This window comes from Balaenoptera borealis, assembly GCF_965194805.1.
Source record: "Balaenoptera borealis genome assembly, chromosome: 16".
Lineage (NCBI taxonomy): Eukaryota > Metazoa > Chordata > Mammalia > Artiodactyla > Balaenopteridae > Balaenoptera > Balaenoptera borealis.
In genome coordinates, this window is record NC_138872.1 from 67,955,783 (window position 1) to 67,978,689 (window position 22,907).

Here is a 22,907-nt window from a genome sequence, read left to right on the forward strand (position 1 = left end):
AGATATGAAGGTCTGGCATTATTCATTTCGATATTCAGTGGTGTTCTAGGTGCTGTGCTGGGCTTGTCGGGAATACAGTGCTGCTACCTTCTGGAGGATTATGATCTCATGGAAGTGAGAAGCCACAGGACAAGCAACTATGACACAGAGTAAAATGAGGAGAATTTCTTTCTCTGTTGGTTGCAAATGATAGACATCCAGCTTGTATCAGCATAAGTAAGAAGGAAAATTTATTGGTTCCCATATCTGCTGAGTCCGGGAATAAAAGCCTTCAGGAATGGCTGGATCCAGGTGTTCAAACGATGTTGTCAGAAATCTGTCTCCATCTTGTGGCTCTGCTTTCCTCTGTGTTGGCTTTCTTCTCAGGCGGTCTCCCCATTTGTGATGCCAAATACCGCCAGCTTAGTAGTCTTAGCTAGAAAGGAGGTCTCTTCCTCAATTATTCCAACATAAAGTAACAGAATTGAGTCTAATGGTCCAAACTGGGGTCATGTGAGCCCACCACCCCCCCCCCCCAGAGCTAGGGATGGTAGCCTGGCCACTCACACCAACTGAGACTGGGGGAGGGGTTCACCCGAGGAAACATCCAAGCAAGGGGAGAGGGTGATGGGAAGCAGGCAACACCCTGCCCACCACAGAGCCCCCAGAAAGGCAGAGGCTCTCAGAGGGGGGCAGGGCTCATTCCAGCCAGGGAGTCAGGACAGCTTCACGAAGGAGGTGGCCTTTGGCCAGTTGGGGCTCCAGGGATAGGGCTGGGGTGCTCCTTCAGCAGGTTCTGGCTCTGTATATGGGCAGAAGGAAGGAGGAAACGGGTATTTCCTGAGAGCCATCATGTGCCAGGCTCTTTGACAACTATCTTGGTTAACGTCACAAGAACCCTGTCTGCTCACGCAGGTGGGAAACAGCCTCAGAAAGGTTAAGCATTCCTGGCTGACCCACAGCTAGCACCCAGCACTCCTGGAACCACCCTCACCCCGCTCCAGTCCGTCTCCACCAAGCAGCTGGGGCGCTCTTTTCAGGCCGCAGAATTGACAGCATCTCGTCTCCACAGGTTCCAACTGTCCTAGGATTGAAACCCCACTCCTTAACATGGCCCACAAGGCCCTGCGCGGCCAGCTCTGTGCATGTCCCCAGGCTCCCTCCCGATCGGCCTCTGCTCCTGCTGTCCCCTCCCCCTCCCGCCACCACTCATCTTCTGTCCTTTAACTCAACTCCTCCAAGGACTCCCAGACTTCGGGCCCCCCCCCCCGCTTTGTAATAACAGTAGCTGACAGGTGCCAGGCATTAATCCACACTCTACATATTCTCATTCATTTCAGTCTTCACATCAACCCTGTGAGGTGGGGACCGTTATTATCCCCATTGTACAAGATGAGGAAACTGAGGCACTGAGAAAATGAATTGCTCAAAGTCACACAGCTAGAAAGTGGCAGAGCCGAGATTCAAAGCCAGACGTTTCGCTCCAGAGTCCTCATTCTTAACCACTGCCCGCTACTGCCTCTGGGTACTCAGGGTCCCAATCCTTGCTATCACATTTTGTAACCGTTTGGTTGACCTCTGTCTCAGCACTCACAGCTGGTAATAATGGTAGCTAACATATTGAGCACTTAGCCTGTGCTAGGCACTGTACTTGGCACTTTTTATGTATCACCTAATTTTACCCTCTCAGCAATCCTATAAAAACTAGGTACAGTTGTCCCCGTTTTGCACACGGAGAACCTGAGGAGTTAAGAGTTTAAGTAACTTGTGCACGAAGCTGGAAATTCTCAGAGGGAAGAAACCTTGTCCATTTTGCTCATCATTGAGTCCAGAGGGGCTAATTCAGTGCCTGGCATACAGTAGGCACTCAATAAATGCTTTGGGGTTGGTTGGATGGATGGATGATAAATGGCAAGAGGGAAGGAAGGAAGGGAGGGAGGGATAGAAAGAGGGCCTTCCTGTCCCCAGTGCCCATGCTCTGGCCACGACTGGGAGATCCTGGGACAGGAGGCTGGTGTGGTATCTGAAGTGGCGCTCCGGGGTGTATCTGCAGGAGCCACGATGCACATAAAGAAGTACCTGCTCAAGTGCCTGCACCGGCTGCAGAAGGGCCCCGGCTACACATACAAGGAGTTGCTGGTGTGGTACTGTGACAACACCAACACCCATGGCCCCAAACGCATCATCTGCGAGGGGCCCAAGAAGAAGGCCATGTGGTTCGTGCTCACCCTGCTCTTCACCTCCCTCGTCTGCTGGCAATGGGGTGTCTTCATCAGGACCTACCTGAGCTGGGAGGTCAGCGTCTCCCTCTCCATCGGCTTCAAGGCTATGGACTTTCCCGCTGTCACCATCTGCAACACCAGCCCCTTCCAGTAGGTGGTCCCTGGAGCGCGGCTGGTCTCAGTGGGGCTGCATTTCTTCTTTTTTTCCCCTTCCTTCCAGCTCTCCTTCCTTCTTTCCCTTTTTCCCCTTTCTCTCTTTCTTTTTCCCTCTTTGCTTTCATCCCTTTGTAGCAAGTAAGATTCAAAATTCATAAACCTCCTAGGCTTAAAAAGAACCTCAAAAAATACCTGGTAGTCCCTGCCTTCAGGCATGCCAGTGCCTATTTATTGATTCAATGTGTATTTATTGAGCACCTACTATTGCCAGGAACTGTTCTAGGCACCAGGAATACATCAGTAACTAAAACAACATGCCTGCCCTCGTCACAGCCTACCAGAGAAAACAGACATTAATCTTTTTTTTCCATAAATATTGAATTCATTGTAATTGTGAGGATTAAAATATATATATAGCAACCATACATTGAGTGCTTATGAAACACCAGGCAGCGTGTTGAGTGTTCTTTGGGTAATTCATGTCATTCTAATCCATACAACCACCCTAGGGGTGGGCACTACTATAGTAGCCCCAATTCATAGGTCAGGAAATGGAGGTTCAGAGAAGTGAGGGAACTTGCCCAGAGACACACAGTGAGCAACTGTAGAATTTGAATCCAGGCCTGATCTGACTCTAGAGCTGCCACTGTTTAACCACGTGATGGCAAGGCCTAGGAAGGGGACACCCAAGGACACCCAACCTAGTCAGGGTTGAGGAAAGGCAGACAGTCAGTCAGAGAAAAATGCCCTGAGGAATGAGTAGAAGTTAGCCAGGGCAGAGTGAAGAGAATGCCCCAAGTGGAGGACACAGCACATGCAAAGGTCCTGAGGTGAGACAGAGCTTGGTGCATTCAAGGACTTGACAAAAGGGCCAGCATGTCTGAGTCTCAGGGAACGTTCTTGTCCAAAAGAAGGTCCTGGAAGGGAATTCATATTTCCTGATTACATTTCCAGCTATCAGAAAGTCACTTCTTTCTAGTAATAGGGCTGCTCTTCCTTGCTTGGGTGGTCTTTGAAGCTACTTGAAAAAACTCTTAATAATTATAATAATAACACACCCTGCTTTATAAGCATCACCTAATTGAATCCTCCAAAAGCCCTCTAGGGTAAATATTTCAATCCCCCCCATTTTGTAGATGAGAGAACAGAGCCTCAGAAAGGTTAACAGAGGTTAAGTCACACAGATATTAAGTGGCATGCCGGAATTCAAACCCGGAGCCCATGAATTCCAACACAGGACTTACCAAGCTCAACAGGAGCTGTGGACATCTAGGCTGTAATAGCAGCCCCTACCCCGCAGCCCGCCACCTACCCAATCCTCCTCTCCCTGTGTGCACAGAGGCAGCTGGTCTGATGGTCAGGATACAGGTTGTATCAGCATCTGAGGCTGGTGTCAGCTCTGGCTGGTGTACACCTTCATACCAGGACTTGGGCCTGTGTCCAGGGTTTAGTGCTGTCTCCTGCAGGAAGTCCTCCAGCCAGAGCTGATACACACCACCCTGGAGATCACACTCTGGGGCAAGGTCTTGGATAAATTGGGTTTTGGAGTGACTGGGGTGCAGGGCCTGGGGCCCCCACCCAGTGCCTGGTGGGAACACCCGCTGGTGTGGACACATTTCTGCCAGACTGACTGGTCACCATTTCCAATATGGGAGCCTCAGGGGCTGAGAGAAGATCCTGGATCCCAGCCCCACAGTCCCATCTGCCTTCTCCCTCCTGAAACTGGCTCCTGTTCCCCAAATTGCTGCTGGAGAATTAGGACCTCAGATCACAGACCTGCCCCTCCCCCAACATTCTCTATCCCTCCTGGGAGGGAGAAGTCAGAGCCCCATGCCTACACAGCACACCTACTGGAGCCCACCAAACCCAGGTTCCAATCTCAGCTCTGCGGCCTCATCAGTGGGATGAGCTCAGGAAATCACAGCAACTCCCAGAGTTTCTATATCCATATGTGGGGATGATTATAGAATTGTGGCAAAGATTAAATAAAAATATGTAGGAAGCACCTAGCACCTGGCACGTGGTAAGTGATCAGTAACTGTGAGCTCTTAGGATCCTTTCCCACTAGCCTGTGAATTTCATAAGGAAAAAGAACCATTCTGTCTTGTTTGCCATAATATCCTCTGTGCCTTGCACAGTACTTGGCACATAGTAGATGCTCACCAAGTACTGGGTGAATGAATGAGTGAGCAGGTGGGTGGAAGGATGCAGGGATGCCTGGGTGGGTAGATAGAGAGGTGGGTGCTTGGGGTGGAGGAGCATTCTTCTCACATGTGGTGGCAGCCACACTGGAGTAGGAGGGGATCCCAGACTCCAGTCGTTCTGCTTTGAAGCTGCCTCTTGCCTCCCTGACTTGCCCTCTCTCCCGCACAGGTACTCCAAAGTCAAGCATTTGCTGAAGGACCTGGATGAACTGATGGAGGCAGTCCTGGAGAGGATCCTGGGCCCTGAGCTCAGCCATGGCAACGCCACCAGGGCCCTGAACCTCACCATCTGGAACTACATGCCCCTGGTCTTTATCAATGAGCAGAACCCCCATCACCCGGTGGTTCTTGACCTCTTTGAGGACAACTACAATGGCTCAGCAAGCAGCAGCCCAGCACCAGGAAGGACCTGCAGTGCCCAAGGATGCAAAGTAGCCATGAGACTAGTAAGTGGGCCCCAGGCACAGGTCAAACAATGGGCCCTAACTAGTGAGGCTGATGGGAGTTTCTTTCTTTAAATAATCTGGGTCTTGCTGGGGGAAAACCAGGCTGGAGCCAGTGCCTATTTTGTATGTTTGCAGTGCTTTTTTAAAATTAGAAATAGTTGGTATGTTAGTCAAGACACTTTTGGATGCCAGTGACCCAGCTCAAACTAGCTTAAGCAAAGCAGGGAATTCCTTGGTTCACAAAATGAGAAGTCCAGGGGTGTATTAAGTTGAGATGTGGCTGGATCCAGGCGTTCAGATGCTGTCATCAGGGGTCCATCTCTCTCCACCTAGGTTCATCTTTTCTCTCAGCTGGCTTTGCTCTCTGGCTGGCTCTCTCCACATGGAAGACCCTGGCAATGCCAGACATACATCCCACAAGCTTAGCACTCTTCCCAGAAACAAAGCTCTTCTTTCCTAATTGCCCCAGTAGAAGTCCTGAGACTGATCATCAGGTCACATGCTCACCCCTAAACCAATCACTGTGAGCTGGAGGACAGGCTTTCATGATTGGCCAGTCCTGGATCATGTACCCTGGAGCTGAGGATGATGTCAGCCTTTATCAGACCACATGGACTGAGCCAGGGGGAAGGGGTGCTTCCTGAAGGAGGAATTAAGTCTTTCTTTTTTTTTTTTAACATCTTTATTGGACTATAATTGCTTTACAATGGTGTGTTAGTTTCTGCTTTATAACAAAGTGAATCAGCTATACATATACATATATCCCCATGTCTCCTCCCTCTTGCATCTCCCTCCCACCCTCCCTACCCCACCCCTCTAGGTGGTCACAGAGCACCGAGCTGATCTCCCTGTGCTATGCGGCTGCTTCCCACTAGCTATGTATTTTACATTTGGTAGTGTATATATGTCCATGCCACTCTCTCACTTCACCCCAGCTTACTCTTCCCCCACCCTGTGTCCTCAAGTCCATTCTCTATGTCTGCATCTTTATACCTGTCCTGCCCCTAGTTTCTTCAGAACCTTTTTTTTTTTTTAGATTCCATATATATGTGTTCACATACGGTATTTGTTTTTCTCTTTCTGACTTACTTCACTCTGTATGACAGTCTCTAGATCCATCCACCTCACTACAAATACCTCCATTTCATTTCTTTTTATGGCTGAGTAACATTCCATTGTATATATGTGCCACATCTTCTTTATCCACTCATCTGTCGATGGACACTTAGGTTGCTTCCACATCCTGGCTATTGTAAATAGAGCTGCAGTAAACATTGTGGTTCATGACTCTTTTTGAATTATGGTTTTCTCAGGGTATATGCCCAGTAGTGAGATTGCTGGGTCATATAGTAGTTCTATTTTTAGTTTTTTAAGGAACCTCCATACTGTTCTCCATAGTGGCTGTATCAATTTACATTCCCACCAACAGTGCAAGAGGGTTCCCTTTTCTCCACACCCTCTCCAGCATTTACTGTTTGTAGATTTTTTGATGATGGCCATTCTGACCCGTGTGAGGTGATACCTCATTGTAGTTTTGATTTGCATTTCTCTAATGATTAGTGATGTTGAGCATCCTTTCATGTGTTGGTTGGCAATCTGTATATCGTCTTTGGAGAAATGTCTATTTAGATCTTCTGCCCATTTTTGGATTGGGTTGTTTGGTGTTTTGATATTGAGCTGCATGAGCTGCCTGTATATTTTGGAGATTAATCCTTTGTCAGTTGCTTCGTTTGCAAACATTTTCTCCCATTCTGAGGGTTGTCTTTCGTCTTGTTTATGGTGTCCTTTGCTGTGCAAAAGCTTTTAAGTTTCCTTAGGCCCCATTTGTTTATTTTTGCTTTTATTTCCATTTCTCTAGGAGGTGGGTCAAAAAGAATCTTGCTGTGATGTATGTCTTAGAGTGTTCTGCCTATGTTTTCCTCAAGAGTTTTATAGTGTCTGGCCTTACATTTAGGTCTTTAATCCATTTTGAGTTTATTTTTGTGTATGGTGTTAGGGAGTGTTCTAATTTCATTCTTTTACATGTAGCTGTCCAGTTTTCCCAGCACCACTTATTGAAGAGGCTGTCTTTTCCCCATTGTATATTCTTGCCTCCTTTATCAAAGATAAGGTGACCATATGTGTGTGGGTTTATCTCTGGACTTTCTATCCTGTTCCAGTGATCTATATTTCTGTTTTTGTGCCAGTACCATACTGTCTTGATTACTGTAGCTTTGTAGTATAGTCTGAAGTCAGGGAGCCTGATTCCTCCAGCTCCGTTTTTCTTTCTCAGGATTGCTTTGGCTATTCAGGGTCTTTTGTGTTTCCATACAAATTGTGAAATTTTTTGTTCTAGTTCTGTGAAAAATGCCATTGGTAGTTTGATAGGGATTGCACTGAATCTGTAGATTGCTTTGGGTAGTATAGTCATTTTCGCAATGTTGATTCTTCCAATCCAAGAACATGGTATATCTCTCCATCTGTTTGTATCACATCTTTAATTTCTTTCATCAGTGTTTTATAGTTTTCTGCATACAGATCTTCTGTCTCCTTAGGTAAGTTTATTCCTAGGTATTTTATTCTTTTTTGTTGCAATGGTAAATAGGAGTGTTTCCTTAATTTCTCTTTCAGATTTTTCATCATTAGTGTATAGGAATGCAAGAGGTTTCTGTGCATTAATTTTATATCCTGCCAGTTTACCAAATTCATTGATTAGCTCTAGTAGTTTTCTGGTAGCATCTTTGGGATTTTCTATATATAGTATCATGTCATCTGCAAACAGTGACAGTTTTACTTCTTCTTTTCTGATTTGTATTCCTTTTATTTCTTTTTCTTCTCTGATTGCTGTGGCTAAAACTTCCAAAACTATGTTGAATAATAGTGGTGAGAGTGGGCAACTTTGTCTTGTTCCTGATCTTAGTGGAAATGGTTTCAGTTTTTCACCATTGAGAACAATGTTGGCTGTGGGTTTGTCATATATGGCCTTTATTATGTTGAGGTAATTTCCCTGTATGCCTACTTTCTGGAGAGTTTTTATCATAAATGGTGTTGAATTTTGTCAAAAGCTTTTCCTGCATCTATTGAGATGATCATATGGTTTTTCTCCTTCAATTTGTTAATATGGTGTATCACATTGATTGATTTGCATATATTGAAGAATTCTTGCATTCCTGGGTTAAAGCCCACTTGATCATGGTGTATGATCCTTTTAATGTGCTGTTGGATTCTGTTTGCTAGTATTTTGTTGAGGATTTTTGCGTCTATGTTCATCAGTGATGTTGGTCTGTAGTTTTCTTTTTTTGTGACATCTTTGGTTTTGGTATCAGGGTGATGGTGGCCTTGTAGAATGAGTTTGAGAGTGTTCTTCCCTCTGCTATATTTTGGAAGAGTTTGAGAAGGATAGGTGTTAGCTCTTCTCTAAATGTTTGATAGAATTCGCCTGTGAAGCCATCTGGTCCTGGGCTTTTGTTTGTTGGAAGATGTATAATCACAGTTTCAATTTCAGTGCTTGTGATTGGTCTGTTTATATTTTCTGTTTCTTTCTGGTTCAGTCTCAGGAGGTTGTGCTTTTCTAAGAATTTGTCCATTTCTTCCAGGTTGTCCATTTTATTGGCATATAGTTGCTTGTAGTAATCTCTGATGATCCTTTGTATTTCTGCAGTGTCAGCTGTTACTTCTCCTTTTTCATTTCTAATTCTATTGATTTGAGTCTTCTCCCTTTTTTTCTTGATGAGTCTGGCTAATGGTTTATCAATTTTGTTTATCTTCTCAAAGAACCAGCTTTTAGTTTTATTGATCTTTGCTATTGCTTTCTTTGTTTCTATTTCATTTATTTCTGCTCTGATCTTTATGATTTCTTTCCTTCTGCTAACTTTGTGGGGTTTTTGTTCTTCTTTCTCTGATTGCTTTAGGTGTAAGCTTAGGTTGTTTATTTGAGATATTTCTTGTTTCTTAAGGTAGGATTGTATTGCTATAAACTTCCCTCTTAGAACTGCTTTTGCTGCATCACATAGGTTTTGGGTCGTTGTGTTTTCATTGTCATTTGTTTCTAGGTATTTTTTTATTTCCTCTTTGATTTCTCAGTGATCTTTTTGTTATTTAGTAGTGTATTGTTTAGCCTCCATGTGTTTGTATTTTTCACAGATTTTTTCCTGTAATTGATATCTAGTCTCATAGCATTGTGGTTGGAAAAGATACTTGATATGTTTTCAATTTTCTTAAATTTACCAAGGCTTGATTTGTGACCCAAGATGTGATCTATCCTGGAGAATGTTCCATGAGCACTTGAGTAGAAAGTGTATTCTGTTGTTTTGGGATGGAATGTCCTATAAATATCAATTAAGTCCATCTTGTTTAATGTATCATTTAAAGCTTGTGTTTCCTTATTTATTTTCATTTTGGATGATCTGTCCATTGGTGAAAGTGGGGTGTTAAAGTCCCCTACTATGATTGTGTTACTGTGGATTTCCCCTTTTATGGCTGTTAGCATTTGCCTTATGTATTGAGGTGCTCCTATGTTGGGTGCATAAATATTTACAATTGTTATAGCTTCTTCTTGGATCGATCCGTTGATCATTATGTAGTGTCCTTCTTTGTCTCTTGTAATAGTCTTTTTTTTTTTTTAATAGTCTTTATTTTAAAGTCTGTTTTGTCTGATACGAGAATTGCTACTCCAGCTTTCTTTTGATTTCCATTTGCATGGACTATCTTTTTCCATCCCCTCACTTTCAGTCTGTATGTGTCCCTAGGTCTGCAATGAGTCTCTTGTAGATAGCATATATACAGGTCTTGTTTTTGTATCCATTCAGCCAGTCTGTGTCTTTTGGTTGGAGCATTTAATCCATTTACATTTAAGGTAGTTATCGATATGTGTGTTCCTATTACCATTTTCTTAACTGTTTTGGGTTTGTTACTGTAGGTCTTTTCCTTCTCTTGTGTTTCCTGCCTAGAGAAGTTCCTTTAGCATTTGTTGTAAAGCTGGTTTGGTGGTGCTGAATTCTCTTAGCTTTTGCTTGTCTGTGAAAGTTTTAATTTCTCCATTGAATCTGAATGAGATCCTTTCTGGGTAGAGTAATCTTGGTTGTAGGTTTTTCTCTTTCATCACTTTAAATATGTCCTGCCGCTCCCTTGTGGCTTGCAGAGTTTCTGCTGAAAGATCAGCTGTTAACCTTATGGGGATTCCCTTGTATGTTATTTGTTGCTTTTCCCTTGCTGCTTTTAATATTTTCTTTGTATTTAATTTTTTTTTAATTAATTTATTTTTATTTTATTTATTTATTTGTGGCTGTGTTGGGTTTTCGTTTCTGTGCGAGGGCTTTCTCTAGCTGCAGCAAGTGGGGGCCACTCTTCATCGCAGTGCGTGGGCCTCTCATTATCGTGGCCTCTCTTGTTGAGGAGCACAGGCTCCAGACGCACAGGCTCAGCAATTGTGGCTCACAGGCCTAGTTGCTGCACGGCATGTGGGATCTTCCCAGACCAGGGCTTGAAACCGTGTCCCCTGCATTGGCAGGCAGATTCTCAACCACTGCGCCACCAGGGAAGCCCTACGGCTGTTATTTTTGACAGAAGAGCATTCAAAGTCTTTGCTGATAAATAGTGCTTGTAGTAGTACAACTGAAACAGCAGAAATGCAGAACTTATCAACGTTAAAATTGCCAAAATCACGTTCTTATTGATCCTACTCATTAGTCTGTAGTGCTCACTTGGTTGTCTTTTGAAAGTAACCCAGCTGGTTTCATCTTTTTTGGTAAGAACATAATCTCGTTTTCTGTGAACAAAGAGATGTTTCTCAGCCAACAGCAGCAGCAACGAGGAATTAAGTCTTACTATCAAAAGACAGAGGCATAAATATCAGACAGGTGAAAAACCACAGCTCTGCAGTACAGTCATTGCCAAAGCATAACTGGGATGCTGGGATGCCCGCAAGGCAGCAGTAGGAAGAAGGTTCCCTGTCTGTGCCCCGGGATCCCCTGGGAGCTCTGTAACTGCTCAGATCCCTGGGCCCCATTCCTGGAGAATCTGAATGGGCAGTTCTGGGCCCAGACCCAGGAATCTGTCTTGTTAATAGGCTCCATGGTGATTCTGATGATCAGCCTTGTTTGGGGACCCAGGCTGGGGCTAGACACTCCCCAGAAGGAGGCCACTGCCTCCCGTGCCCCCCATGTGGTCAGGACTTCCACAATCCAGCCCCACCACCTCTCCACACAAACCAGCAAACAGCACGAGGCTCCAGAGGCCCAGTGCCCGCTCTGACCCAATGCCCTACTACTTTTTGGTGCAGTTAGCAGGCTTCCTGTGTCCATTTCCTCATCTGTAAAGTAGGCGTGGTCCTGGTGGCTGCACCAGCTCTCAGCGTCAGGCCCCACGTGTGTGTGTGAGCGCATGTTGTGTGGGTGTGCAAGTGGGCTGGGGACCTCAGTGTCTTCATGATGATGGGGCAGGGCTGCTGTGAGAATTGATGAGGTAATAGAACTAAAGCCCTGAGTTGGGAATTCCCTGGCAGTCCAGTGGTTAGGACTCCAAGCTTCCCCTTCAGGGGACCCAGGTTCCATCCGCGGTCAGGGAACGAAGATCCTGCAAGGTATGGGGTGTGGCCAAAAAAAAAAAAGTCCTGAGAACAGAGCCCGGGACAGAGTGAGTCATTTTTTTTTATATATATATAAATTTATTTAGTTATTTATTTATTTTTGGCTGCATTGGGTCTTTGTTGCTGCATGCGGGCTTTCTCTAGTTGCAGCGAGCGGGGGCTACTCTTCGTTGCGGTGTGCGGGCTTCTCATTGCAGTGGCTTCTCTTGTTGCGGAGCACGGGCTCTAGGTGCGTGGGCTTCAGTAGTTGTAGCATGTGGGCTCAGTAGCTGTGGCTCGCAGGCTCTAGAGCTCAGGCTCAGCAGTTGTGGCGCACAGGCCTAGTTGCTCTGTGGCATGTGGGGTCTTCCCAGACCAGGGCTCAAACCCGTGTCCCCTGCATTGGCAGGAGGATTCTTAACCACTGTGCCACCAGGGAAGTCCCGAGAGTGAGTCTTAAGTAGTATCATCTCCCTGAGGTGAGGTGAGGACCTCCAGGAACCGGCCTGAGGACAGCGCCCCATGCCGGCCTGGAGAGGGCTGTCTCAGAACTAAGGAGAAGCTTCTCCCTCAGGCCTCCTGGGTTCCCACCAGGAGGACCAATAGAGGCAGAGTGGCCAAGGCTGGAGTGTCAGGGCCTAGTCTGTCCTGTGTCTACAGGGGACCTGGGCTTCATGGTGGAGGGGCCTGCACCCCTCTGTAGGCTCAGGCTGACAAGGCCCGGGTCCTTCTCCCAGCCGAGGGGTGGGCAGACCTGGAGTCTTGGGTCCTTCATGGTCCACACAGCCTCCAGGGAGCTGCCTGTGGATGTCTGGGGAGGGGGCTGGGAAAGGAGTCAGGGGAGTGGAAGGTCCGAGTGTGTGCTGTAGATGTGCCCACGTGAGCATGAATGTGGTGCCACTTGCGTAAATCAAGGTACATGGACGTGTGTGTGGAGTTGTGACCCCAGGACATCATGTGACTGCAGGTATCAGAAAGCGGGGTCTGTCTGTGTATACGTGTGTACGTGTGTGTGTTCCCTTGTGCCTGAGGCTGTATTATATGGGGGTGGCTGGTGCTGCGTGTGAGTCCTTGTGACTGCAGAGCTGTGGGTGAGGGAACAGCCTGAGCCTTGTGACCGTGAGTGCACACACACTCCCCCCGGCCCAGCCGTGGGCAGCCCTCGCGCCCAGGCGCCCCCTGCAGAAGGGCAGCTGGCAGCGCCCTCGCCGCCCTGGCCCTCGGGGCAGAGGCCTGGCAGCAGCCCCCGCCCACAGGAACCCCTCTTGCCCCCGCAGTGCAGCCACAATGGGACCACGTGCAATTTCCGGAACTTCAGCAGCGCCACCCAGGCCGTGACGGAGTGGTACACCCTGCAGGCCACCAACATCTTCGCACAGGTTCCAAAACAGGAGCTGGTGGCCATGGGCTACCCCGCCGAGCGGCTGATCCTGGCCTGCCTCTTCGGGGCGGAGCCCTGCAACTACAGGTAAGAGCCGCCGGGCCCCCTGCAGCCAGGGTCCACGTCCCGGTCCACACCCCAGCTTGGCCACTCAGCCCGCACCACAGTTGCCTGTGCCCAGGTGTCTTTGGTTTTCTGGGGGCAGAGCCTGAGACGGGGACGCGCTGAAGGCCCCATCACGTACTGAGGGAAGCGCTTTAGGAGAAGTCTGCAGGAAAGAGGACTGAGCTAAGGGAGGCTGTGGCCACAGGTGACGTCTAGGCCTGACCTGATCCACGGGGTGCGTAAACCACACCGCAGAGCTGACCTCCCTTAAGCGCAGGTCGGGGGCGGGGGGGTGGGAGCAGCCCCTTGTACGTGCCCCCATCAGTTACTCACTGGCTCTGTGCCACCCCCAGGAGGATGGGCCAGGGTCTCCTAATTTCCCAGGCAAGGTGGCGGGAGAAGGGGCGGCTGTGAGCTGTTAGCCTCTAATACCCCGCAGCTGGGGGTCTGTGCCGGTACCCCAGCATCTACTGCCCTCGGTGTTCTCATCCCTAAGACAGGGACAATAGCCGTATCCACTTCCTGGAGTTCCTGTGAAGAGTAAATGAAGTGGGGGGCTTCCCTGGCACTCCAGTGGTTGAGACTCCGCGCTTCCATGGCAGGGGGTGCGGCGTTCGATCCCTGGTCAGGGAACTAAGATCCCACATGCTGTGCGGCCAAAAAAAAAAATTTTTTTTATAGAAAAAAAAAAAGTAAATGAAGTGGCTCATGTCAGCACTTAGGGCCCTGGAAGTCTTTGCCGTAAACACCTTTTTCCCAAACAACCCCCAATGTTGAAAAGATGGCAGAATGAGGGCAGGGTCAACCCCAAAAGCCTGTGTCCTCTTACAAATGGCCCACAGATCTCCCCCTCCTTCCCCTCCCCAGCTTCTGACCATCCAGACCCTGGGCCTGAGAGCCAAGCTCTGTCCCCGAATCTGGGGCAGCCGTCAGAGGGCTGCAGGTCGGCTGGTGGGTCAAGGGGGAAGGGAGGGGCTGGGTACAGGCAGAGCTGCTGAAGCCCCAGGGCCCCCTCCTGGCTTCCTGGCCAGGCCTCCGGGTGAGAGGGACCACACCACCTGGGTCCCGCCCCGGGCTTCAGCCAATCCTGTTTCCCAGAGATGCTGGCGTCTTCCTGGCCCGGGGCTTCAAATTCCCACACTTAAGGCCTCTGGAGAAAGGGGCGTTTTGCTGAGTCTTGCCGCTTTGAATGAGTGATAGGCTACCGGTTTCACCCTCCCAGGGATTGTGGCTTCAGCCCAACTCAGTCAACTCATACACCTTCAGGGACCTCTGTTGAGAATCTGCTGACAGCTATGGACCCTCTGTCCCCCAAAACGCACAGGCACTCAAAAGGCAGGCATCTCGTAGGCTGTGTCATGGAATCAAGGCCCACTGGGGAGGCAGAGCTGCACATTTGGTCCATTGTGAGAATCAGAAAAGGCCAGTCCTACAGGTGGAAGAGCTACGTGATGGCTCCCTGCTGATGGCACGCATCCTGGCTGGTTGGTTACAGACTGGATCCCAACCCTCTCTGGGCCAGGGCACTTGGTTCAGAGCACACCTGCCCAACCATTCCTGGCAGCCCTGCCTGAAGGTTGTTGGTACCCAATGGGCTAGTGCTGTGCCCACAAGTTCATCTTTTACCCTCTCAGCTAAAAGAGAGAGATGTTATACTGTAATTGCAAATATATGGCCCATCTGCTCAGTCAGAATATGTCCTGAAGTGCAAGTGAGTCGGGACAGTGGGTTCTACTAGGATCCACTGGGATCTGCTGTCGTGTCCCTGGTGCCTGAAGCGTGAGCATCTCCCATTGAGCAGGATCCCAGTGCTCGAAGGTGAGCGCTCTGCACACAGCACGGCCCCTAAACTGAGCCAGCTGTTTCCAGGCCTGCTCCAGGGCCAGAGGCAACCTGGGGATGACCTGCTTGTTGCCAAGATGGCGCCCTCCAAAAGGAGTCCGATTTGGGTCACATGGACTGAGGGTGGTCCCCCAAAGAGAAGATGGCTGATGGGCAGGCAACACCCGGTATTGGCCACACAACTTTCGTGGTGTAGCTAGGGCTGTGGAGTTAAGTCTAGTGAAGGGGTGGGTCAAGGCTGGACTCTGCAGTTAGACTATTGGGTTCAGATCCTTGCTCTGTCTTACAAGCTGTGTGGCCTTGAACAAATTTCTTAAACCTTTTTTTTTTTTTAATTTATTTATTTTTGGCTGCGTTGGGTCTTTGTTGATGCACACGGGCTTTCTCTAGTCTTCGTTGCTGTGCGCGGGCTTTCTCTAGTTGCGGCGGGCAGGGGCTACTCTTCGTTGCGGTGCACGGGCTTCTCATTGCGGTGGCTTCTCTTGTTGCAGAGCACAGGCTCCAGGCGCACAGGCTTCAGTAGTTGTGGCACACAGGCTCAGTAGTTATGGCTCACGGGCTCTAGAGCACAGGCTCAGTAGCTGTGGCGCATGGGCTTAGTTGCTCCGTGGCGTGTGGGATCTTCCCGGACCAGGGATTGAACCCGTGTCCCCTGCATTGGCAGGCGGATTCTTAACCACTGCGCCACCAGGGAAGAAGTCCCAAATTTCTTAACCTTTATATGCCTCCATTTTCCTCCTCTGTAAAATAGATAATAACAGTGCCTACTCTACAGGGTTATTTTGAATATTCAGTGAGTTAATATGCATGACAGGCTGACAGTAGTGAGGACTCAAGTATTATTCTCATTAAACCCACATTTGACAAGGAACTCATTCTTCAATAATGATGCTAACGTTTATTGTGCCCTTCTGATATGCCAAGCACTATTCTTAGCACTTTACATGTATAAAATCAGTTTGACCCTGGCAACAAGCCCTCGTTTTATATGATGCAACCACTGCCCAGAGAGGTTAAGCAACTTCTCTGAGGTCACACAGCTGGTGAGTGGCAGAGGTGGCAGTCTGGGCCAGGCCCACCCTGTGTCACTTCACCACCTCATCAGAAATCGAGATCATCTTTCCTCCCCACCCACCCCTCCCAAGCCTGTTTCTTCAGCACTCGGCAGTCTGAGTGGAGGGTGTGACCCAGCCACTTGGCACAGAAACCCTAGTCCACCCATCTCTGTGCTCTTGCTCACTCCCACAGCCAACTGGTCACCCACCTTCCTGAATCAGCCTCAAACTCAGTGCCGAGGACACGTGCCTCTCTCCGCCCTCCCAGTGCTGGGCTCCAGACACTACGGCTTCCTCACTCTGTTCTGGACTCCTTCCTTTCCCACTCGTATGTAGCAAATGCTCAAGACGCAGCAGCTGCAGTTTTAGGAAAATATGAGCCACGTTTGGACCCTGACACCAAACCACCCGGATTTGAATGCCAGCTCTGTGTGTTGTTGGGCACGCTGCTTAGCCTCTCTGTGCCTCAGTTTTCTCATCTGGAAAATGGGGATAATGAAATGACCTCATAGGGCTATCATGGGGATTAAATGAATTAACATAGATAAAGTGCTTATGTGAAGCAATTATACTCCAATAAAGATGTTAAAAAAAAAAAAAAAGTAGAGGAGACCAGAAAAAAAAAAGTGCTTAGAACAGTGCTGAGCATGTGTTAAGAATTATATGAGCACTTTAAAGATAAACTTTTTATTGTGGAATAGCTTTAGATTTATAGAAAAGTTTCAAAGAGAGTACAGAGTTCCCTTGTACTCCTCACCCAGTTTCCCCTCTCGGTAACATCTTACATCACCATAGTAATTTATCAAAACTAAGAAACCGACATGGGCACATCATTATTAAATAAACCTAACACTTTATTCGGATTTTGTCAGTTTTTCCTGGTGACCTTTTCCTGTTCAAGATTCCATCCAAGAGACCCCTGTCGGTTGCTGTCGGTTGTCACATCTCCTTTGTCCATTCTGGCAGTGACACTTTCTCAGACTTCCTTGTTCTGGATGATTGTGACAGTTTCAGAGTACTGGTTGGGTGTTTTATAGAAAGCCCTTGATTTGGGTTTACACAGATAAGATGGATTTGGGGGAAGAAGACCACAGAGGTGAGGGGGCTCCTCATCACATAGTGTGTGGGGTACATGTTAGCCACTCGACACCACCGTGATGTTGGCCTTCCTCCCTTGGTTCAGGTGCTGTGTGCTGGGCTTCTCCGCTCTAACATAACCACTTTTCCCTGCCTGTGCTCTGTATCGTGGAAGCACGTCTCTGAGTTCAGCCTGTACTCTGGGGGGTGGAGGTGACGGCACGGGGAGACAGACTAAACTCCATTTCTCCTGGAGAGGGGAACATAACACTATTTGGAATTCTTCTGTAAGGAAGATTTATGTCTTCTCCATTTGTTTATTTATTCAGTCTCTTAATTTATACCGATAGGGACTCATGTATATTTGGGTTGTAATCCAATACCACACTATTTATTTTCTTCCTCAAAATTTTCCATCTTTGGCCACTGAGAGCTCCTTCAGTTGGCTCCTATGTCTCTTTGACATGTTCCCATCCCTTTATTTATTTTTTAAGTACTTCCTTACTTTCTGGCACAACAAGATGCCCCAGTCCTAGAATCAGCCAGTTCTCTGAGGAGCTCCAGTCCTTTTACTGGAGAATGGTATTTAGAAACCAAGATCTAGGCATCTATAAGTGTTACTGTTGTTGTTATTATTGCTTCAGGGATTGGCCAGCTAGTTTCTGCCCTTCCCCAAACCCTACTACACAGTACCACTGTTGTTATACTGCTTCCTGCTAGGATGCTCTGTTTCCCAGTCTTTTCTGGAGGCTTGCTGGTCTCCGTCTATACGCCTAGCCTCTGTTCCAGGGAAGGTTTTTGGAGGGAAACGCCTAGCTCTGGAGCCGGAGGTAGCCAGTGCTGGGAGCAGCCTCTCCAGGTAAAGAACATTATCAACAAGCAAATAGTTGGCAAGACTGAGAGTGCAACCCAGGACAGGAGGGGATCTGGCCGTGCCCTGAGCCGCCTCCTGCTCCTGAGCTCTAGATGACCAAGACAGCTCCTTGGGCACACCGTATCCCCACAGCCCTGGGGTGGGGTCTCTCCTTCCAGAGCAGGGCCTGGCTGCAGCTGGTTTGCCCTGCTCCGTTCCTTCCCTGTGGCCACAGCCCTGATCCCACACAGGACGGAGACTCTGTAGTGCCCGCCCAAAGTTGTTTCTTCCCTCTGGGACTTCGCGTGTGTCATGTCCCCTGCCTGGGCTGCCCTTTCTCCTCCCCACCCCCCAGGCTCGGCTACCTCTTACTCATCCTTAAAGTCTCAGCTCAGGCCTCACCTCCTCCACGAAACCTTCCCTGACCCACTCCCTACCCCGACACCCACTCTTCCAGGCTTATCTCTGTTGATACTCTTACCACATATTATAATTTATCCAACACATATTTACTGAGTGTCTACCGAGTGCCAGGCTCTGAGGATGGGGGGTGAATTTGTTCAGTATTTCAGTGTGCTTGGCTTCCAACCCTCACGTCAGTCCCTTTGGGTGGGCTCTGTTGTTACCCCAATGTTACAGGTGGAGAAACGAGACACAGAGAGGTGAAGTAACTTCCCCCAAGCTCACCAGCTAGTAAGTGGCAGAGCCAGAATTCAAATTCAGGCAGGCTGGCTCCCAGGCCTGAGCTCTTAGCCTTTAAATTCTTTCTCCCTGCAAACAGACAGCTGCCCCCCCTGGGATTATGGTCTAAAGCAAGAGGCAGCTGATAAGCAAGCAGTTAAAGAAGATGAGTTCAGCTTCTGATGCATGCCAGCAAGGGAATAAGCAGGTGGAAATGGTCAAGTAACTGGGAAGTGACTTTGTGTAGGGAGGTCAGGGGATGGCTCCGAGCAGATGAAACCTGAAGGATGAGGAGAAACCAGCAATTTCTCCTCAGAAATTGCTGCTCAGAGAATATCCCAGGCCCAAGGAGCAGCGGGCCTTGAATTTGGAAACATCTTGGAGTGTCCCTGGAGTATAATGAACAAGGGGGGAGAAAGCCCGGTAGGGCGTTTGCATTTTATTCTGTGAGCAGCAAGGAGCTTCTGGAAGGTTCTAGCAGGGGCGTGCCGTGGGCTGATTCACAATTTGAACACTCGCCCTGACCACTGTGCAGGAGGAAGACTGTGAGGGAGCAGGAGTGGAGGCAGAGGCTCCAGCAGGAACTGGGGTAGGAGATGCCGGCGGCCTGGACCAGGGTGGGAGCCTTAGAGGTGGAGGAAGGCAGGTAGGCCAGAGATGCACTTTGGAAGGAGAGAATTGCCATGACACTGCTCCGTGGTGTCCCCCACGCTGTGAGCTTCGAGGGTAGGACTGTCTTGCCAGCCTCAGTGTCCCCAACGCAGTGCGCGCCTCAATAAATGTTGGGTGAAGAAATGCACTTTCTTCCTGATTTCCCTTTCACCGTGGGGGACACCAGAGCTCAGAGGTTGAGGAAGCAGCTCCCATGTGTCAGGCAGGGTCAGCTCCCAGATCGGATTTCACTGCCTGCCCTGGACCCACCTCATTCTGCTGGCACAGACGGTGAGACAAAAGACAGAGGAAATGGTTTCCTAATCTGAACACAGGGACAAAGAGCAGCTGACCTCATGGGGTTATTTTGATAATTAAAAGAGAAATCTTCAGCACGGGCCTGGCCCGTGAAAGTTGCTCAGTAAAAGTTGTGGAACAGAAAGCTTAGAAAGTACTGCATTTCAGGTGATATTTCTGCAGTACTTGATGCACTGAGCCCCATTCCTTCCTGCTTTTTAATAAAATAACAAAAACAGTATAAAAACATCCAAAGACATTTTAAATGCTATTTCCTATGAAAACTTGAGAACATACACATAGATAGAACAGGGTGTGATGAACTCACATGGACCTACCACCCAGATCCAACAAGCGTGATTCACATCCTGTCCTGTGCTGTTTTTAAAGCAAATCCCAGACATCATATTCTTTCATCTATATAGTGTTCAGAATGTATCTTAAAAGAGAAGGACTTTTTTTTAACAGAAGCACAATATCGTTATCCTACCTGAAAAAGAGATGAACAGTGATTCCTCAATACCATCAACTATCCAGTCGTGTTCACACTCGTCAATGTCGTACTTTTTTGTTTACTTGTTTGAATCAGGATCCAATTAAAGTCCACACGTTGTGATTGTAACCAAGTCTTTGAAGTTTATTTTAATCTATAGGTTACCTCCCTTACCCTCTCTCACAATTTATTTGTTGAAGAAACTGGAGTCTGGATTTTGCATATTGACTTTTTGTAGTGTCTTTGAACTTGTTCCTCTGTCTCCAGTATTTGCTATAAATGGTAGAGACAGATGCTCGATCCTGTTCAAGGCTGGGTTTTGTTGTTTTTTTGTTTATTGGCAAGGCCACTTCCTGGACAGCCTGTGCTCTTCCATCAGGACACCCAGCATCCGTCACTACTGATGCACATTGCCCAAAATCCCAAAAATCAGGGGTACAAAATGATGATCCTCTAATTGTATCACTCCCTCTTCAATTATTAGCTGGATGAAACCAGAACTCTTAACAGCTATTTTACAAGGACAAAAAAAAAGTCAGATGAAGGGAGCCATAGATTAAGAGATTTAAAAGGCATATCAACCAATCACATGTCAACGTCATTTGGATCCCAGTTTAAACAAATAAATTGTAAAACCAGAATTGACCTCTGTGAGACAATATAAATTGAATGTTTAATAATATTAAGGAATTTTTGTTAGTTATGTTTAGCATGGTTTTTTAAGAGTTCTTGTAGAGATACATATAGAAATGTTTACAAATAAAACTATGATGTCTGAGATTTTTTTCAAAATAATATGGGAGGGAGAGTGGGGGCAGGTAGAGATGAAACATGACTGGCCGTAGGGGATTTTTGGTTTTGTTTTTGTTTTTGTTTTTTTTATATTTATTTTTATTTTTGGCTGTGTTGGGTCTTCGTTGCTGCGTGCGGGCTTTCTCTAGTTGCGGCGAGCTGGCTTCTCATTGCGGTGGCTTCTCTTGTTCCGGAGCACGGGCTCTAGGTGCGTGGGCTTCAGTAGTTGTGGCACGTGGGCTCAGTAGTTGTGGCTCGTGGGCTCTAGAGCACAGGCTCAGTAGCTGTGGCACACGGGCTTAGTTGCTCCGTGGCATATGGGCTCTTCCCGGACCAGGGCTCTAACCCGTGTCCCCTGCATTGACAGGTGGATTCTTAACCACTGCACCACCAGGGAAGTCCCGTAGGGGGTTGTTGAAGCTGGTGGTGGGGCTTCGTTCTCTCAACTTTTTACGTTTGAAAAGTTCCATATCAAAAAAAAATTAACCAAATTTTCTGAAACTACATTATACTGTCACTTCTTCCGTGAACATCTTTATGCAAACATTTTGTGTTGTTGCTGAATTATTTCCTTAGGAAACATTCTCATGACATAAGATAGGATCCCGGATAGGGTTCTTCACACCTCGTTGTGAAGTTCTCTCTTTCCTGGCCTCTGCTTGCACCCTCTCCTGATTCACAACCCTCCATCTCCGTCTACTTTCCTCTTTACCTGAGCTCCCGAGGTTCCCTGACAAGCCCACCTGTCTGGATTCTGCCAGCTCCTTGGAGCAAACACTGCCTGGAGCTGCCCTCTCACTCTTATGATCTGTATTAGTTTCCTGTGGCCGCTGTAACAAATGACCACAAACTGGGTGGTTTAAAACAACGGAAATTTATTCTTTCACAGAGGAGGCTAGAAGTCGGCAGTCACGGTGTCAGCAGGACCAGGCTCTCTCCAGAGGCTGCAGGGGAGAATCCTTTCCTGCCCCTTCCAGCGTCTGGTGGGCCCAGGTGTTCCTTGACTTCTGTCTGTGTAACTCCAATCTCTGCCTCCATCTTCACGTGGCCTTCTCCTCTGTATCTGTGTCTCCTCTTCTGTCTCTTTAAGGACACTCGTGGTTGGATTTAGGGCCCACGTGGATAAAAGAGGCTGATCTCATCTCAAGATCCTGAATTATGTCCGCAAAGACCCCTTCTCCAAATAAGATCACACTCCCAGGTCCCTGGGGTTAGGACGTGGACATCTCTTTTTGGGGGCCACCGTTTAAATGACCACATGACTTACAAGACCTTGTAGATGAGACAGATGAAAACATCAAATAAGCTTCTTTTTCATCACTCATGGCTAAGCCAGAGAGCCTAGTTCCACCCTTCCTCACCCTTCTTTCCCAAGGGAGTCTGGGAATCTCCTCTCTGGTGGGTGCATGGGTGCAGGTAAAGGGACAGAATGACCTGTCGCTCACCGCTCCCTTCCTAAGACTCTCTGAGCAGTAATCTACCAGCTCCCCTCTGCCACGAGCCCTGGGCAGGGGGGGCATCAGCTGGGGTGGGGTGGGCCCTGCTCTCCAGCTGATGGTGTTTCTTTCAGGAACTTCACACCCATCTTCCACCCGGATTATGGCAACTGTTACATCTTCAACTGGGGCATGAGGGAGAAGGCCCTCCCTTCAGCCAACCCCGGAGCTGAGTTTGGTAAGTCTTGGTTTGTCCTGGAGCCAGGGCCATGAGGATTTAAATCCTATCATGTGGAGCTGAAAGACCAAATTACCATCGGCCATTGAGGGGCAGGACCGAGGTTAGACGGAGGCCGGCACGCGGAGGGGCAGCCTCCACTGTGTGCACGGGGGCTGGGCCAGGTGCCTTCTCAGCCGTCCCCCCCACCCAACGCTCATAAACCCCTGGGGTAGCGACTGGTGTGCCCATTTTGCTGATGAGCAAAGCGAGGTAGCAGTAAGCTTAGTGGTCGAGAGCGCAGGCTTCTGTGACCGGGTGGAATCCCAGCTCCACCATTTATCCCCGGGTGATGCTGAGCTGAGACTTAACTTCTGGAAGCCCTTGTTTCCCCATATCGTACAGAGCAGAGCATATATATAGTATAGAACTCATCGAATCATCCTGGCCTAAGGCAGGTAGACCTCTGAGCACAG

At 48.1% G+C, this 22,907-nt stretch overlaps 1 protein-coding gene across 3 annotated transcripts in view; it reads left to right on the top strand.

The window, feature by feature from the left end:
* The window catches only part of SCNN1B (sodium channel epithelial 1 subunit beta), a 75,788-nt gene that overhangs the window by 43,754 nt on the left and 9,127 nt on the right, over positions 1–22,907 (top strand). For all 3 annotated transcript variants that reach the window (XM_082362496.1, XM_082362495.1, XM_082362497.1), the window contains exons 2-5: positions 2,033–2,351; positions 4,731–5,007; positions 12,829–13,019; positions 22,349–22,452. In XM_082362496.1, coding sequence (XP_082218622.1) covers positions 2,033–2,351; positions 4,731–5,007; positions 12,829–13,019; positions 22,349–22,452 — 891 coding nt within the window. The remainder of the gene's footprint in view (positions 1–2,032; positions 2,352–4,730; positions 5,008–12,828; positions 13,020–22,348; positions 22,453–22,907) is intronic.